The sequence below is a fragment of the Protomyctophum bolini genome, assembly GCF_963924005.1.
Source record: "Protomyctophum bolini genome assembly, chromosome: 6".
NCBI classification, from domain to species: domain Eukaryota; kingdom Metazoa; phylum Chordata; class Actinopteri; order Myctophiformes; family Myctophidae; genus Protomyctophum; species Protomyctophum bolini.
The window spans coordinates 30,815,530-30,835,109 of record NC_137867.1 but is presented as its reverse complement, the minus strand read 5'-3'; the positions used below and the strand labels follow the sequence as shown (position 1 = coordinate 30,835,109).

General features: G+C 40.9%; 1 protein-coding gene across 1 annotated transcript in view; it reads right to left on the bottom strand.

Moving 5' to 3' along the window:
• galnt9 (polypeptide N-acetylgalactosaminyltransferase 9) overlaps positions 1 to 19,580 on the bottom strand; it is a gene marked incomplete at its 5' end in the record, with an annotated part of 90,775 nt that overhangs the window by 45,033 nt on the left and 26,162 nt on the right. The window contains one exon of the mRNA XM_080765755.1: positions 4,397 to 4,594. Coding sequence (XP_080621881.1) covers positions 4,397 to 4,594 — 198 coding nt within the window. The remainder of the gene's footprint in view (positions 1 to 4,396; positions 4,595 to 19,580) is intronic.

The following is a 19,580-nucleotide window of genomic DNA, read 5'->3' as shown; positions in this document are numbered from 1 at the left end:
CTATATTTCTGTCACAGACGCACACACACGGACAAACACATGGAACAGCCTCAATGCAGTTTTCAACCCCTACAGTATATTACTGCAAGAGCTAATTCAACTACCTCAAGACGTCACAGCTAATGATGGTATCATCAATTTTAATTATAGTTCAGAGAAGGCATTGTGCCTTCTATATACTCAACATAACTATACTGTATATAGATTCCCCCCCACATAGTGTACTGCAAATTAAATGTTTGCTGCCTGATAAGTGTACAGGACATTGGTTTATGCAGCCTTGTTTGTGACTTGATAACAGGAGGCCCTTTGAGTAACTTTCCTGTTGTCCTCTCCTCACCACTCTATTAACACATCCCCTTCCTTGCTTGTATTGCATGTTTTCAAACAAACCCTTTAATAAGTACTATTTCCTGCATGCTGTAATTATGTTAAAGGACAACTTTAGTTTTTTTCAACCAAGGTTCATGTTTAGGTTGTTATTAGAGAAATAAAAGATTAGTATTACTTTCTTTTTTTTCCATTTGCTGCTTTCTTTCGTTTTAGCGATTGTACCCCAGAAAATTACATCTGGTCACAAAAGATCACAGGATCTACTGAAGGGGGAGGTGACAAACTGACATTGAGCCTACAACACAGTATGGCATCTCCCTATTATAGTACCTCCTTCACAGACCCTCACCCTTAGCCTACAGGGTCTGGGTCTCACCCTCCGTTTGGTTCCATTTGTACACTCTCAGAATTACAGACCTGTAATGGGCCCATTTGGAACCCCCTCAAGGAACCCTGAGGGTCCCTGGATCACACCTTTGAGAGACACTGCTTTAAATAAATACATATCTAATAGAGAGCATATTTGATGAAATTTAGGAGGATAACTTTTTTGTCATAGAGATCATTTGGACATTTTCAATTCAAACAGAACAGAATAAAAATAAAAATAAACTACACATTTGCTAGGGCAGCGCACATAGTTCCCGCAACAGCAGTAAGGTAGTAGGAAAGCGAATGAGGAACAAACACTCCTTAAGGGTGTTTGTAGCATACTGGTGCTAAAAATGACAATAAACTGTCAAGCTCATGATGCCACAATATATACTGTATATATACAGTTATACACTGCAGCCACTTGCCAGAGAACAGATCAAGAATGTTTCTGTGATGATGCGTAATAATACAACAAAGCTGAAGCCCAACAGGCCAACTTGGTTCTAATGCAGCCATCCAGTCAGTCCACTGATTAGAGGGCGGAGATGGTGTGGGAGGCAACGCCCATCCTGCTATGGTTAAAGACTGAATTTAGCATGACATGTGAAGTCTCTCTTTATTTATTTTTCACCTGTGTTTATCTACTTCTTTCTTAAGTCGGTGGTCTGTATACATATTTAGGAACATCTTGAGGAGGGGGGGCTTGATTCAATAAAAACACTGTTATGCAACTTCTTATACCCTTTCGCTGGCTGCATCCAGGCAACCAGAAAAGGCTTTTGAATGGAGCACAACAACACAGGACTTTGGTTGCTGATGGCCAGAAAGCTTGGGGAAACAAGTGGAGAAATGATTTCCAATAGCAATCCACAAAGCCGACACACTTCACTTGGCCCTTGAGGCATTCTGTCCATCTGCAGCAAAGTGTCAATACTGAGACAGAACAGAAAACAGCAGCGCAATGTCTGCAACCGCTCTCTTATCATTTGCCTCCATCTCAGCCAAGGGATTGATATTCAAGAAAACATCCAGACTTTCGTAGTACTTCAATAGTACGATAGGGAAAGGTGTATGATAATATCAGGCTACTTTCCTCCAAATGATTACAACTGATCTGATTATTTATTCACAATAATAATTATTGATTTAAAAATGCTGGGCAACGTACAGTGATGATAAGTTGTATTTAATTTTACCTCACCTTCAGTCCAATAGTCAACAAACTATTTACATAAGTTTAAGCTCCAAAGACTTTGGAATTGTAAACTGACCCAGTCTGCTTTTAAGAACCCTATCTAGACGACATGCCCTCTGGCTGGAACATGCATGCGTGCATGCTCTCCCCTTTTTATCTTTTTTTTTGCAGTTTGCATCGCCCTGCCCAGCATTATAGTTTTCTGCCATAGTCTATTGAACATCTCTCGAGTGTGTGAATGCCCAAGGGAAACAGACATTCCTATGAATGAAGTGAAGTACACCCCCTGGACATGATGCTAGTATGTTGCAGTGAATCACCCCCGATCCAACCCTGCAGTGCCAAGCAGGGAGGCTTTATAGTCTTCGGTATGACTCGACCGGGAATTGAACCCCGATCTCCCAATTTCAGTGCGGATACTGAGCTGGTTCTTCCTACTGTAGGTAAAGCAGGATAAATAAGAGGAGATGATTGACATGCAAAATCCCTCAACAGCAACACCCGCAGGCATATCGATTTTTTATTCATTGCAGCTGAAAAGGCCTAAGAACACAGAGAGAAACAAACCTGCAATGACTCACTGGAGTGGATTTATCAGTTAAAACCTTTTAATACACGTTTGAATAACCATGGTAAAGACTTAAATTGTTTTATAAAACCAGCATGTCATGAAACCTTTAAGAATGTATACAATACTTTTGATCACTTTACTGTACAGGAACGTGTTAACTGTACCTGATGAGTGATGACAAACACACACACACACACACACACACACACACACACACACACACACACACACACACACACACACACACACACACACACACACACACACACACACACACACAGCCGGGATGGCACCCATCGAACAAACAAACATCGAATTTGTTGCGTTTAAGCATGGATGGATATACTGGCTGTTGAGGAGAACCTTTGACATTGTGATTATGCCGCTATATTGCTAAATCTCTGGGCCAGTCTGTATCATTCTGTGCAGACAGAGAGCAATGAGCAGACAAGTGAAGTGCCACAGCCGCCTGATTGAAAAACCCAACAATGTGTGAAATTTCAATCACAGGCTAATATTGTTTAATGCTCAAGTAAAACGCTCCATAAGCTCAAATAGTAACCTCTGGTCCCTCTCGTACCGTACGTGTTCCCTTCTTCATGAATAATATATAGGATCTTTGCAATGGCCTTCATACTGTAAGTGTTGCCCTGACCTTGCCCCAGCCAAACCTACGTCTATATCTCAAATGGAACACTGGATATCTACAAGAATTTGGATAAAACTACTCAAACTGCTGAATATTTTCAAATCCAATAATAATTGACATGCTGGCCTATATGCCCATTTATGCTATTAGTTTTTTGTTTGTTTTACAGAAACAATAATAAATCATGAAGAATCAATATGATGACATAACACGAGCCAGTGCTTCTGTCCATGCTGTTGTGTGAAGGAACACGTTGCTAGAAATGTACCACATAATTATCCTAATAACATGGCTATAGCATACCTCATGTGTGCTACCATCAAACAATGAATATTGTGTGTGTGTGTGTGTGTGTGTGTGTGTGTGTGTGTGTGTGTGTGTGTCAATACGCATGTACAGTACTGTATGTACAGTATAATGTGTTTGTACTGAGCTGCTTCTGCATATGTCTTATCTTCACACACCCTCATCCATTATGGATGGCCCAATCAATGATGAATGCATGTTTGGGACCGATGCCGATCACGATTTTGATCTTCAAGCAAGTAAATATTAAATATTTGTGTGGCCTTTCGACCACAAGATAATGGGTTCTATGCCAGGCGCAGCCTGCAACTCAGTGCATGAGTAGTACGACTGGTCCTCCAAATCATGCAATATACTGGGAGCTGAGGTGTTGCACTCCACCTCTGCAGTCCATCTCCCAGGGGTCTATAGGGGTCTATAGGGGTCTATAGCGTATAGTGAAACGGGGATAGACTCCCACACTGGTGGATACCGACAATAAGCCTCTCCGACGTGTGATTATGAATCCCACCAACATACAGTATATATAGACCCACCTTGCCATGTGTCTGATTGATCCCGGTCAGGCATAGTTTTAACCCATTCTGGGCGCTAAACCCTTTTGGTGTTTTAACTAAGCATTGTGTTATACTTTAGCTATTGAAAAATAGCAGATCTACAAGCTCATAGCGCTCATGTAGGTCTGCTATTTTTGAAAAATCGTAAAAATGCGGCACAAATCTTTGAATATATATTCTTTCGGAGCGAAAGCTTTTTTAAATTTAACCCCTATTCAAACATTTAAAAAAATAGCCAATCTGCTAAAGCTAAACGTTCAAACTTTTCAAAACAGCGACGCCAGGTTGAAAGTGGTTACAAATTGGGACAAGTCATCTGCATGATTGCACATACTGATGTCATCATAATGATACACAGCAGTTGCCCTGCTCAGTTCTCTCTCATCCGCTATCTCTCTCCTGCAACTCACCTGATAGGTGCTGTCTCGTCGCCCTTGTCCAGCCACTCCTGCGGAGGGATGATGTACATGCACCACAGACCCCAGTTGTAGCCATGGGCTGCGTTGGCGTACTGCTGCACCTCAAACGTGTTGTACTTGATGTTGTCGATGGCGGGGAGGATGATGCGGGTGTGGTCCTCCTTCACCCTGGTCAGAATGGGCTCTGCCCTATACAGACACGAGAAAAAGGGCATGGAGACAAGGAGTTAAAACATTTGCTTGCCTGCGCGTAAGGCATGTGTGACTTCCATCAAGTTCAGGTACAGCATATAGAGCAGTAGTTCTCTAACCTTTTCATATCAAGTACCTAATTATTATGCATTTTATCGTGGACCACCATCTGAACATATTTTGTCCCAAACAAGATTTCTGTTAGAAAAATAGTTAATGTCAAGACTTCTTTGACAATAGCAGATGTACAAGCTCACAACGCATTGTGAGGTTGTATAGATGCAGCAGAATACAGGAAATTACATCTATGTTCAAAAGTTTCTGGTTCCTAGTTCCTATCAGCATCCCATTTTCCAAAAGTACCAAAAGCTGACACTTGTGCAGCGGCTGAGCTGTGGCAAGTCCCAGCTAAATGCACGTTTGTTTAAATCTTTGCAGGATACAACAATTCAGCAAAAATATACAATATTACATACTCCTCAAACCATTAAGTTGAACACCTCAAGATTGTCCACTGTTCTGTAATAGGCATGCTCAACCAAGAGAAAGATAGAGAGAGAGAGAGAGAGAGAGAGAGAGAGAGAGAGAGAGAGAGAGAGAGAGAGAGAGAGAGAGAGAGAGAGAGAGAGAGAGAGAGAGAGAGAGAGAGAGAGAGAGAGAATTAGTAATTATTAATAATACTTAATTAACCTCCATCAAGGTTGAGGTCTGGAAATCTATCAAAAAAAAGTCAAGGATTTGAGTTACTGAATAAAGTAATCATAATCTTTACGATGGTATGTGTCCAGTCTATTCCCATTGGAGCTTTGTCCAAATAGTTTACAGAGATGAGAGGCAGACAGAGGAGAATGGCTCTGCTGGGATTCCATCAAAGGGCAGCTAACAGTACAGTACATGTGGGTCTGGAGGCAGTGGACTTCAGCTTCACAACTCACTGTTATTTGTATGCATAATGTTTCTGGGGTGGACAGTTTCAGGCTATAATTTAGGCCATGTGCGTCTATTTTAGACCTACTGATCCAGAATGCACAACACATGCACTTGCTCTCCAACCTATCAAAAAATTCTCCCCAATCCAATCCACTTTATTTATATAGCACGTTTCAAAACTCAGGGTTTCCAAAGTGCTGTACAGGAGAAATAAAATCAAATACACTATAGCTACAACACAGAACAAACTACAGCAAGAATACAAAGTACAAACAGTGAAACAACTGAGACACATCACTGAAAAGTACAAAACACAGCAGCGTCAGACAGTGAAATAAAACATTAACATGGACCGAAGAAACTCAAATAAAACATTAACATGGACCGAAGAAACTCAAATAAAACATTAACATGGACCGAAGAAACTCAAATAAAACATTAACATGGACCGAAGAAACTCAAGCGGGATTAAAAGCCAAAGTATAAAGGTGGGTCTTAAGGCGAGATTTAAAAGTCTCGATGGAAGGGGCCAATTTGACGTGGGAGGGGAGTTCCATAATTTGGGGGCTACAACAGAGAAGGCTCGGTCGCCTCTGGTCTTTAAGCGGGTCTTCTTAGTGAGCCTGAGATTTAGCTGGCCCTCAGATTGGTTTAAAAACAAATAACATTTTAAAATCAACTCTAAAACGGACAGGGAGCCAGTGAAGGGAGGCCAAAACATGTGTGATATACAGTACTCACGCCTGCGACTTCCAGACGTGCAGCAGAGTTTTGGACTAGCTGGAGTCGAGCAAGTGAGGCTTGATTTAAACCAACATAAAGTGCATTACAGTAGTCCAAACGTGTAGAAATAAAGGCATGGATAACCCGCTCAAAATCGCTAAAGGATAGCACTTGATTTTTGCAAGCAGCCTTAGGTGATAAAAACTTGAACTAACCACCGCATTAACCTGTTTATCAAGTTTAAGGGCGTTATCTAATTTGACGCCAAGGTTAGAGACCACAGGTTTGACATAAGGCTGCATGGAACCTTGGTCAGTGGGAACGATACCAGGACCACTAGGTCCAAACACTATAACCTCAGTTTTACTTTCGTTGACACTTAGAAAGTTTAGAGCCATCCACGCCTTGATGTCACTTAGACAATCAAGCAGGTGTCAGGGAGCCGTTTCTGTCCTTTTTAAGGGGCATATACAGTAGATTTGCGAATCATCCGCATAAAGGTGATAAGAAATACCATGCTTCTTAAAATGGGAAGGAGATATAGGGAGAAGAGAATTGTCCCAAGGATCGAGCCCTGGGGGAATCCAGAGGACAGGGTGGTGGAGGACGATACAAAGTCACCAAATTGAACAGAGAAGCATCTCTCCGATAAATAGGATGAGAACCAGGCTAAAGCGGTATCTCTGACACCAACACAAAGCTCTAAACGAGAAATAAGATTATGGTGATCAAGAGTGTCAAATGCAGAGCTTAGATCAAGGAGCAGCAGAATCACAGAATCACTAGTCAGTGGTCAATAGAATGTAATTGAAAACCCTCAACAATGCTGACTCCGTGCTATGAAACGCTTTAAACTCAGATTGAAAAACGTCAAAAATGCAATTTAGCTGCAAAAAATTAGCACACTTCTGTGCTCATTCCAAAAACAGCAACCAAAACAGCAACCAAAACACTGCAGGTGATGACTGAAAATCAACCCAGGGCATGGCATTCCCAGTCCTTTGCAACCCTTTCTGCACACTTTGATCAGGACATCTGTCCCTGCCTTCCCTACAACACCCTGAACAATGCTCCAAGCAACCTATTGTAGATTATTTTTCCTCCAGGCTGCCAAGCTGTGGAATGACCTCCCTCGTCATATCGCACAAGCTTGTTCCCTTTTATTATTCCCCAGCCTAGGGGAACCTTCAAAGGATGACCCAAGGATAACCAACATGCTGGTTAACAGTCCAAAGATGATTTATTACTTATATGCTAGAAGCTGTCATCTCCAGGCCAATCAGCAACCAGGTCACCTCCTACTCAATCACAGTCCACCATTCATGACACAATAAAACTGGAACCCATCATACACACAGTTCACCAATCACACAACCTACTTGAAATCAGACAAAAGACAATTAACAGCCACAAATGTAAACATACGTCCTCAGGGTTGTAACACTTTGTTGCTCTAGCTGTGTACAAGCCACACAAAGAGGGACACAGTCACTGTGACAATATTGTCAGTACCCAGGAGTTATTTTTCTGTGATTGAGGAACCGTTTGACTTATACCCCCTTCACCAGCATGCACGTGTGCACACACACACACACACACACACACACACACACACACACACACACACACACACACACACACACACACACACACACACACACACACACACACACACACACACACACACACACACACACACACACACACACACACACACACACACACACCCCTCCCATATCCAAACGATCAGAGATCTCTGCCTACTGCCTACGTCTGGTGACATCTAAATTCGATGGATGGAAACAATTCAGAGATTAAACTAGAAAAAGGCACAGGTCTCCAGGATAGGAGCACAGTTTCACTGCAATCGGATGCTGTGCACATCATATGTGTTCGATAAAATCTGAAGGAGAAATATCAAAAACATTGATTTACATAAGTCGGCCTCTTGGTGGCGCTATAAAAAGCAGATGTATTTTACAAGCCAAAGGTTTTTCCTTGGCCTCTAGGGAGTGTGCATACAAAGTTTTACTGTACACAGATCAGTGCAGTTAGAGGTAAAAACACGAATAGGCCAGTTATAGTGCCACCATTAGGCTGATTTGAGAAATTTCATGGCATTTCTTCCTCTGCCTAGTGGGAATGTGCGTGCAAAATGTCACAGAAATCACACAATGTGTTCATAATTTGCATCATTTCGTTCAAACGGAGCAGTCCTGTAAAATTTGGAAGCCAATCTTAGCCAATCAGGATGGATTATGAAAAATCTGAAAGACCCGTTTCGTGTAATGGCTAGTAGAAGTCATGCAAAGACTTGAGGATTGGTTTTCAAAGAAGTGGGAATAGGTTTGGCAGCAGCCATTCTCACTGCTGTTCTAGCCTATACTGAATTTAGATCACCAGCCATATCAGTCAGGCGAAGGTCTCTGATCGTCTGGCTACTCACTCACGCACCTTCCTCCTCTGAAGAAAGACAGCATATCCACCCATCTTCTTTGCTCATGCTTCCTCTTCCAGCTTTCCCTCTTTCACAGATCACTCCAGATTCACTGTGATATTGGCCGGGGGAAACAAGTATAATTATGTGTCTGACCCTTGTAAGTTGTACTCTTGTAAGTTGTACTTGCAATTGGTTGCTTGTAATGTTGGAAATCTATAGGAAATGATGGTTACTCTCTACAGCAAGTCGCTCTGGATACAATTTAAAAAAAATCATGTAAGCGTAAATGTCTGAAGGGCACACTTACATCGTGCTGAATTCAAATTGCTTAGGGAAAAAATGGAAGCTGCATTTGCGTGTTTTATGTGATAAATCTATACCCACACTCCATCTTCTCTGTATCATATTCGCCTACTTTCAACCACCACTGTATCTCTCTGCCCACTGCCTTCTCTGCTCTCTTCCTCTTCCTCCTACTTTCTTCCTCGTAAAGACTGGGCCATTTATCTTCTAAAAGCAAAATTATTCCTTATCACACTATAAAGGTAGGGGACAGGGGTTACAGAGGGAATGGGTCCAAATGGAACTGTAAGTAGCAATGCCAGTAAAATATGGCCCTGAGAAGCAGTACTTTAGAAAAAATATAATTTAATAACAGCAGGAGTGCTTAGTAAAAGTACATCACCATCACTGTTCTTAAAGATTGGCAGATGAAAGACCCTGTCTCCTCTTTACCTCGTTGGTATAATAGCTATTAGCTATGATAAAATAAATTACTTCATCTGAGATTGATTTACACTGTCATCTGCCATTCATTTATGACATTGCAAAGGGGCCAAAATATATAATTTTGATGACAAATTCTGTGGCAAATTTTTTAATGTTAACCTTTTTAGCAATTAGTCATGCAATTATTTTCATTACAATTGTTTAGTTTCTTAGTTCAGTTTTAGTAATTTGACTCAGAACATTCAGTCATCTATCTATGACACAGTATAAATGCACCATGTCTATGACATGGCCCCTTCCATGTATGTCTGTACGTACATACGGCTGTAATGCACGTAACTCGAGAACCGCGTTAGCCCCACCTACTTCAAAGTCGACACACACAAGGAGTGCAGTGCCCGGTATCGAGTTGGTCGGTCCCACGGTGTCCAGAACCACCACAAAAGGCCTTTGTCCGGGCTCTGGACAGGGCCCATGCTTCAAATATGGAGCTGGCCTGTTCTGACTTCACAACACTCCATATTTGGGCATGCCTGACATTTAGAACTCCATAGGAATAAAGAGACACAGAGAGACAGATACAGAAATCTCCATATACATGGGCCTAAAAGGGATACAGACAAATGGGTGGAACGGGTATAGCCGGGTGGTGCTTCCATCATTATCGACTCGGTGCTCTACAGCCGGGCACCGGTCTAGTTTGATTACATTGACAAACACATAGTGAAAACTTTTTTCTCACGCACAATTCATTCTGGAACACAAAATATAATTTATTCTACACATAATATCAAACATATCCCTGACAATACAAACCATTTTGCACTAATTAATTTGCATTGTGAGATTATGGGAATGAATTAGTTTGAATTTATTCTCCCAATGCTATTCCATAGTGTTAAACAGCTCTCTGAAATTGCACCAGTATCGCAATGAAACTTCTCAGTTGGCAATGGCTGTCAGTCATTCTTGTTAATGGAACAGCAAGTGGATCCCACAGCATCCCTTCAGTGTGCTGTATGGGAGCATTACGGATATAATGTTACTTAAGAATGACCAAAAGTGTGGATAAAACAGTGACTGTGTTAAAGCACTGCGCAACACACACGTCTTATGCTAGCAGCAATACTTCGAAAATGATTCCTTATTTCTGAAGACATCACCCCAATGTGTCTGTTGACAACAAGGCACAAGGAGGAGCCTTTATCTCCCCACCGTGTAGATTCTGATAGGGCAAACTACATAGCTAGAATGGTGGGATTTTATGGAAAGATATGCAGCTTTATGTTGTCATGGATGATGCAGGATTTCTTCAGCATATGATAAAAGTACTTGAGCCGTGTGCTATAATACAGTAATACAGACACTCACACTTCAGCAACACAGTAATTAAGAGGTAGGCTAAATACTGTAGCTGTTACTACAGAATAGATAGAAGGACCTTCATATACAGTACGTCAGGTGTATAATAACACTATGTGTATAGTGTATACACAAAACCAACGATGAACCGATAAATGCCTCTATACATCGACTAGCAAAAACAACCCAAATTATGAATAACTAATGGATTATACACCGAAATGAAACCCTTTCAATTGCTCTCAATACTAGGAAAAAAGGGCAGGGTACAACACTTTTGTTGTTGTTTTTCTTTTCTTTTTTCTTCGGCCCAAAATATTGTGTTTATTGTCAAGATTTGTCACGATCCAAGTTGGCTTTGTCCGAGGCTTACAGATCTTTAAATTAATACTTTTTGAAAAGTCTATGGGAAAAATGCATGGGACATTCTTTTTCGGGCCTGTCGTCATCATGAAAGTGGGCGGGACTGCGACACTCTATACCACCCCTGCTTCTCTGATTCTCCGGCTGATCTCCTTCTACATTATGGCAGCAGGTCTTGCCAAGTTGCCATCTCTCTCTCATTTTGAAAAACATGAAAGACGTATTCTTTTTCATGTCCCCTACTTTCAAAATACCATACACGAGTATGCATTGTGTTTTATGCAAATTTCCAATTTGGGACAAATAAAGCCTTAAATCTGAACTATTATTGTTTTCATAATACCATAGAGGAAATACCTTTCTGTAATTATAGATACAAACTGGTACACTAGGAATGAAGCAGTACCTTTGGCAGAACTGAATTTCACATAATAACCACAATAAAGAATTCTGCAGGGATATTAGGACTTATGATGATTAAAGTTTCTTTATTAGGAAAAAGACCCCTTGAGATGTACCATCTCGTTTTCGAGGGGCTCCCACTTATGCTAAGCATCGGCCGATTGTTAGTGTGGCAAATTATTGTCGCTGATATTTGATAGTTCCTCTGTTGATCTACTTTTATGACATGCATCGGTTCCCTTGTGCGTCTAGTTTAGTGCCTGCAGGGAACTCCATGCTTTTTGTAATTAAGTTATTTTATTAAACTTATTTTTTATGCATTTACTGTAATTAAATATCTGTACAAAATATGATCTATCAGATCACTCAGATTCTAAACCCTATGATTCAACCCCTTTATGCAATGTACTTTATGCCTAATTAATAAATATACATAAGAAATTATAAAGAAAATGGAGAAAACAGAAAATTTCACTAGCTCCCTTTAAATCAGAAGAGCTGGCATAGCAACCAATGAATCATAGGTCGCTTAATCTTAAGATATCGGGGTGCGTACGCTTTTCCGACATGTCAATAGTCCGACGTGCGGGAAACGACTGGATTAATGTTGAGCAGGGGTTCTCAACCTTTTTGGCTGGGGACCCCCGCAAATGCTTTGGCCTGAAAAGGTTGGGAACCACTGGTCTAGAAGAGCAGTGTAACTGTCGGGGAGGTGGCTCTGTATTGTTTACGATAGTCAGTGTGAGGGGCCAAGCAGTCAAAGAATAAGGTAACACAGGTTTTCAAACTCAAGGTTTGTTTAATTTAAAAGAGTAACTAATTATTACAAAAACCAAACAAGTTATATAGGGCCTAAGAGGTCAGCAGATGAATGAGAATGAAATGAAAATAACGTGTAACACAACAGGAAGTGAACTCAACTAACAGACGTCCTACAATGACACATGCAGGAGACGTATAGTGGTGGACCAAACCAATAAATGCACACAGGGGAGGACAGCACTCTGAATTTAGTTAAATCAACCACACATTTCCTAATCCCCCCATCAATCAAGCCTCTTGGTATGGTTATCTGCATAAAGATGGATCCACCCTCAACACCATCTTTTGCCCTTCCAGGAACAAAGAGCAAAGCATTAGTCAGTGCATATTCTCAATAAACATTCACTATCCTAAGTGGTTGTGTTTTGTGTATTAATATTACTGCAAATGCCAATACTAGAAGGGTAGAATGAATGCAAATGTGAGTGTGAGTTTGAAGAGTCTTATCTGATTCATTGGTTGGTTGATTGATTGATTGATTGATTGATTGAATACTTTATTGGCAGAAGTGTAAACGGTAGTACAGTAAGACACTTAGTCCAAATGGATATCACTGAAAAAAGTCCTTTCGGTCCTGGGTATTCAATTCATAATCATGACATGAAACATAAACACAAAATATATTGTAATATGTAACTGTAATATACGTACAGGTTGGGGGAAAAAAGGAGGGGGTTATAATAAAGAGATGGGAGTCACTTGACTAAGCAATCATTATCTCCCTTTGGCCTGACCTCAATGTGAGGCTGTGCACAGCCCTCAGTCACTCACTCATACATGTATTTAATACAATCTGTTACTGGCCAAACTTTAACAAATTTAGTAACATCAGTAACATCAGCGTCTTGTTGCAGTCAGTTGATTCTTCATTTCAATACAAGTCAAACCGCCGGGAAAATTTGGTTTATTTTGGAACACAGTTCTTATTTGACGCAATATTTAAAAAAATATCTATGGGAGTTCAGAACGGGGGAAAAAAAACACGACCCAGGTAGGATGTGTAAAATAATTTGTCAGACTTCAGTGCTCTATAGGAAGAGGAGCATGGTGCGGGAGACTTCCATTTCAAACGCCATGGCTGAAACCTTTTTGAAACTGTGAGCCTGATCAGATCTCAGTAAAATGTTTATTAGCCCAAAGGCTATCAGAATCATAGACTGGATCAGAATGCACAATGGTGCATCCCCCCCTGGGGATGTTTTGCATAACATATGAGGGGGGAGGGGGGGGGGGGGGGGAGTAAAAGTGTGTGTGTGCAAGACAAAGTGAATATACTGTAGGTTATTCCTGTAACTATTGATGTATGTTTTATTGCACACTAGTTTACTCTTTGCTGCTGTTAACACCCTGGTTTTGGATTAATATGTTATCCTATTCTATCGTGTCTTGAAATATGAACTCCTTCTATCTCACTGAATATCATGTTTAATGGCATGTATCTTAGGATGGCTTTAAATCAAGCTGAGCACACACTTCCCCTACCTTTAAACAAACACATGGTCATCTCATAGAAGCACATCATACAGTACGCCAAGATAAACATCCCTGTGATCTCAGCGCCTGTGTACTCCATTCAACATGGTGTCTGAGGACGCTTTGCTATCTGCCCTACCTTTGTCCTCTACCTTCAGAGTGCTCAGCTGCACATCGCCTTTGAGATTACAACTTCAATTTTTATTTACTTACCCCCTCTAGAATAATGGAATTACCTTGTGACTCATCTTGAATTGGGGAAAGCTTCTCAAACATAGAAACTATCAAATAATGGAATCTAGCTGCATTCACAACCATGCCCTGAGACCATCAGGCCCCCAGAGTGATGAAAATAGATCCTCTTTAGTAATTCTTTCGTTTCACTGGATTCGCCGTGAACTATGTGAACTGTCCGTCGCACAACGCAGAAGGGTGGAGATTTCATTTTGACATGCTATGCTGTAGCTTCCATTTATGAGCTTCAATGATACACGTGTCAACATGATGCCACATGTGTGCCTCTGCGACCAAAATGCTATGGGATGTACAGCGCACGAGCATACAGGCAGCGCCATACTCACATACTGTATAGGAGCGTGTGAGAGACAAGCCTTTGTGGAACAGCTAAGCCTCCATCGCCTATAGCCATTTTCAAGCGCATTAATGACTTTACAGATCATCCAGTCAGCTATGCATTCTGCCTTCTTTGACTATACTGTATCGGCAAGACCTTATACAGGAGCAATGAGCATACTGGTATGTTAGAATTGCCCAATCCCCAACCGCCACAATAAAAAAAGAATGCAAAGATGGTAGAGGTACGGAATAATAATAATTGATATTCTGTATATTATTATACCGGATACCACTTCCACTATATGGTGTCAGGCCTTTTTGAAGTTGACTACCTCTGTGATGTAGAGGCATGAAAAAGGTTTATCCTGTGTCGAGCTAAGATTTCATACTACTTTGTGTGATACCACTGTAAAGGCACCATAAATATGTGTCATCGTTTTTCACTGTTTTTGGAAACATGCCTGGGTTCTGTGTGCTCTGTGAAGCACACACTCACTGTGTAAGCTGTTGCATCCTCCCCCGCTTTCCTAGACGGATGGAAACCATACTAGAGCTACAGCCAGTCAACCGCAGTGAGCTAGAGTTTCACTTTAGCTAAAAAATATAGATATTTCCCAGCTCTCGAGGACAGAAGGAAATCTCCTTGATGCAGAGTTTAAAACTCTGCATCAAGGGGGCTGTGGCTCAGGAGGTAAAGCAGGTCGTCCAATGATCCCTGGGTCGGCAGTTCGAATCCCGGCTCCTCCTGTCCACATGTCGAAGTGTCCTTGGGCAAGACACTGAACCCTACATTGCCTCCAATGAGTTGGTTGGTGAGCTTGCCACCATTGGTGTGTGAATGTGCGCTTTGAGCACTTGGAAAAGCACTATAAAAATGCAATTCATTAAAACAATAGCACAGTTGACATCGGCCAGGATAAATATAGATAGCACAGATACACTCAATACACTCAACATCCAAAGATTCAAAAACGGATTAAGAATAAAAACGATAATCCTTAATGATTGAGAGGAACTTTTTTTTTTCTTTCTTTCTCTTTCTTTTTCTCTTTCTTTCTTTCTTTCTTTCTTTCTTTCTTTCTTTCTTTCTTTCTTTCTTTCTTTCTATTCTATTCTATTCTATGACTCACTCTAAATCAAAGCCAAAGTTCAATAGGTCACAAAGTAGCTGAGCAATTTGCCCACCATTCAAGTCATCAAGGAGCCGCTCTCTGAACCACGTATTTCATTATAAGCCTCGCCGTGACGAGAGAAGCTCTCTTATCTGCAGCACACACTCAGTGGGTAGTCGCTTCTGGCTAAACCGCTAATCAGTAATCATGAATAAAGCGGCAGATTGCAATAGGCCTACAGCAGAATTTAGGGAAGAAGAAAAAAACGAAACAATATAAATGTATTTGCATTTATCTAGCTCCCCATCCATGCACCTGTGAACAGTTGGTCTCTCATTACAATCACTGCCATTCGTTTAATGCTATTCATTTCAACCAACAGAGAAAGAGTGTGACAATGAGAGAGAGAGAGAGAGAGAGAAAGAGAGAGAGAGAGAGAACAGCTAAAATGGACGAGCACATGTCACAGCCATCGATGTGTGTGTGCGTGTGCGTGTGCGTGTGCGTGTGTGTGTGTGTGTGTGTGTGTGTGTGTGTGTGTGTGCGCATGCACACATGTGTGTCTGTGTGGGTGGCGGAGGAGATAAATTGCACACATTTACTTGATGCAATATCACATTAACCATAAGCAATGATCTCATATCCTCGTATTAAGGCAAAGCCGATCTTGGAAATGAGACTCCACTGTCACTCCACTGCTGCACTGCTCGTTACCCCCTCATGAACTAAAATGGTTGTGGAATTTGCTGCATTGCACACCAGAAAAGTTACCATAATAGGGATTCACGTGAAAAAAATCCTATTATCAAGTATTTATTAGGCTGTATAGAATGGGGAGTTCTGGCCAAGCATGATTAGGACTGGTCCAAATTGACTGGCCAGCCATGCTCAAATCATGAAAATGCTTAATTGCCGAACACTGACTCAGACTTGATGGTCGGATTGGCGGTGTGGCTAAACACGCACACACCGACGCACGCATGTTAACATGTAGACCTATTTGACAGTGCATAAACATAATTGCCATGACATTAACGAGCGTCAACGACACACACACACACACATATGATAGAATATGATTAAGGATTACTGTCATTATGGTAATCTCACACTTCATATCGCACACACAATACCTGTAACTTTCATTAGCCCTAAAAAAAGGGTTCCACAAGGGGGTGCCCTTCGGGCCGCATTTGGCCCACGGGCCGCCAGTTGAATATAGTCCTGCTGCTGTAGTATATCGCACGCACACACGCACAAGCACGCACGCACACGCGCACACACACACACACACACACACACACACACACACACACACACACACACACACACACACACACACACACACACACACACACACACACACACACACACACACACACACACACACACACACACACACACACACACACACACACACACACACACACACACACACAGTATGGTGCAGGCCTATAGTGCCGAAATACACTTATGATTGATGGTCTTTAGGGTTTCATTGGACATCCTTTTCCTGTCACAACAACTCACTGTCTCTCTCCCTCTGCCTCGTGTCTCTCTCTCTCACCCTCAATTGAAGGCATGCACATGTATCTTTGTGTGTTGGAGCGCGTACCCATGTGCATCTACTATTGCTCACTCCTTCATAATTGTGCTATGGCGGTAGGTCTACTGTGATGCATGAACAAAAATATATAACAGTTGTTACTGACGGATTGGAAGAATTCAGGGAGTGTCTTCCTTTTCCTACTGGAAACGCATACTCAAAATGTTTGGCGCTGATAGGTCTGATTCAGCTCTGGACTCGCATGAGTGAGTGCACGCACACACGTACGCACATACGCACACACAAACACACAAACACACACACTCACTGATAGGGCTGAAACATAATCTCTCACCCCACCTTTGGATGCCAGAGATAAACAATACGATAGAAGGCAAATAATTCATAAACAATCTATCAAATATCAATGACTGAGTATTCAACTCAGTCAAAGACTTAAGGGAGAATTCCGGACCAACAGCCTTTTCTTATCTTAATCTGATGTTATATCCAAGAACGAGTGGTACAGGTAAAAAAGGACATAACTCCCTCCTGAGCCCACCGCAGATTTTCTTTTCCTGTCTTTTTTTAATGACATCTGTCTTTCATAATGACTAGATACGCTCCATTGTTTTGTCCTTTTTCTGCCGTAAAATGGTTATCTGCCATTAAAACCCAATCGTTTTTGGATATTATAACATCAGATTAAGGTAAGAAAAGAGTTGGTCCGGAATCCTCCTTTAACCCTAATTTATTCATTTGTGCCCAAAAATAAAAATACAATTTATAAGAAAGACATATGTGATACATAAGCTCATGGGTTAAAATCTGTTTTGCAACCTGAGTATAATTTCAGAGCCGTTCTTATACTATCACTTTGATGCCGTTACACATTGACATTACTATATAATCAAGCCAAAATGTTTTTTAAATAATCTTTAAAATAGGAGTATATGGCCTCATGCATAATGTGCTGCAGAACCATGCACTCAGCAACGAAAGTATCTTATTACATTGTTACAACATTGTGAGCCAGGCCTCTCCCTAGCTTAATTTGTGATAGTGTGTGGGTTTCCTATTACTTACTGTACATAACTGCATATCTGTATCTTTGTATAACACCTTAACAACTGACAGTGCTTCACTGCTTGGACACCGAATTATGCGAGAAGTGGGAGCCTCTCATAGAAAACTGAAGCAGTTGTAAAGTGCACTGTACACTAACAGTATGATGAAATTATGTCTGTATTAACTGCAATGCAAATCAACAATTCCACTGCAAATGCAACAAACGACCGTAGGAATATAGCGACTGCAACACACACAGTAAAATCATCAGGAGAAAATTCACAAAGGCATTGCACAGCTTTTGCGCCCACTAAACCTACAGTACGCAAAAATATAGAAACTGTGTCATTCTAAAAGAAACCGCAAAATGTGAAATGCAACACTAATTACGCTGTGTCTCTGTGCTCCAGTGCTATTTGCACATACCGTATTTAAATTTGCTAATAATTAGCCACACATTCGGCACAACATCAGCCTATTTCTAGGAAAATGAGCCTCACTGCAAAACAATTTCCAATTCACAAACAACAGCGCTAATAGCCACATGCAGTGGAAGTTATTAGGTCACCACCAACTACCACTAGAGAGGTAGTGATAACTGAAGCAAATTCATAAGGGTTGTTTCACCCAAACTTTCACAAAATGAAGCAAAACTGCACTCTTCATGGGCATGTTTCTAACCGCATGTCATTAGAACAACATCTTTTGTGAATCGGATCTTTAGATGGGGAGATTTATATGCAATTCATGATGCTATTAGCGAGCACAATCCATTATTTGTGTATTTGCATTTTGCACCTCAGTGTTAATATGAGAGTGTACACTTTCATAATGATGTTAAATAATACGTTTGGGGATCTTACTGTACTCACCCACGCACACGGCCGCACGCACGCACGCACGGATGCACACGGATGCACGCACGCACATTTACAAAACGTATCAAGTTATTAAATATGCCATTTATTTTGTCATATCTACTGTGCAACTTTTGTTGAGCCTAATAGCCATTGGCCCGGTTTCCCAAAGGACACATGGTGTAAGAGGTATGTTGTACCACATGCTCAGATGCCCTCTAGGCCGCACACAGAAGCCTGTGAACATAGACATTCCGTGCATAGAAGTGCCACGCAAAGGTAGGCCTCAGGTCTACCATTCTGAAATTTAATTTAATAACATTTCGACTGCTGACAGTAGGCTCTCTTAAAAATATACATAAATATAATATATATATATAAATATATATATATACACACACACACACACACACACACACACACACACACACACACACACACACATACATAAATATAATTATATATATATATATGTATATATATATATATATATATATATATATATATATATATATATATATTTATTTTTTTAAGTAAAGAGAGCCTAATTTCAGCTGTCCAACAGTCCAAATATTATTAA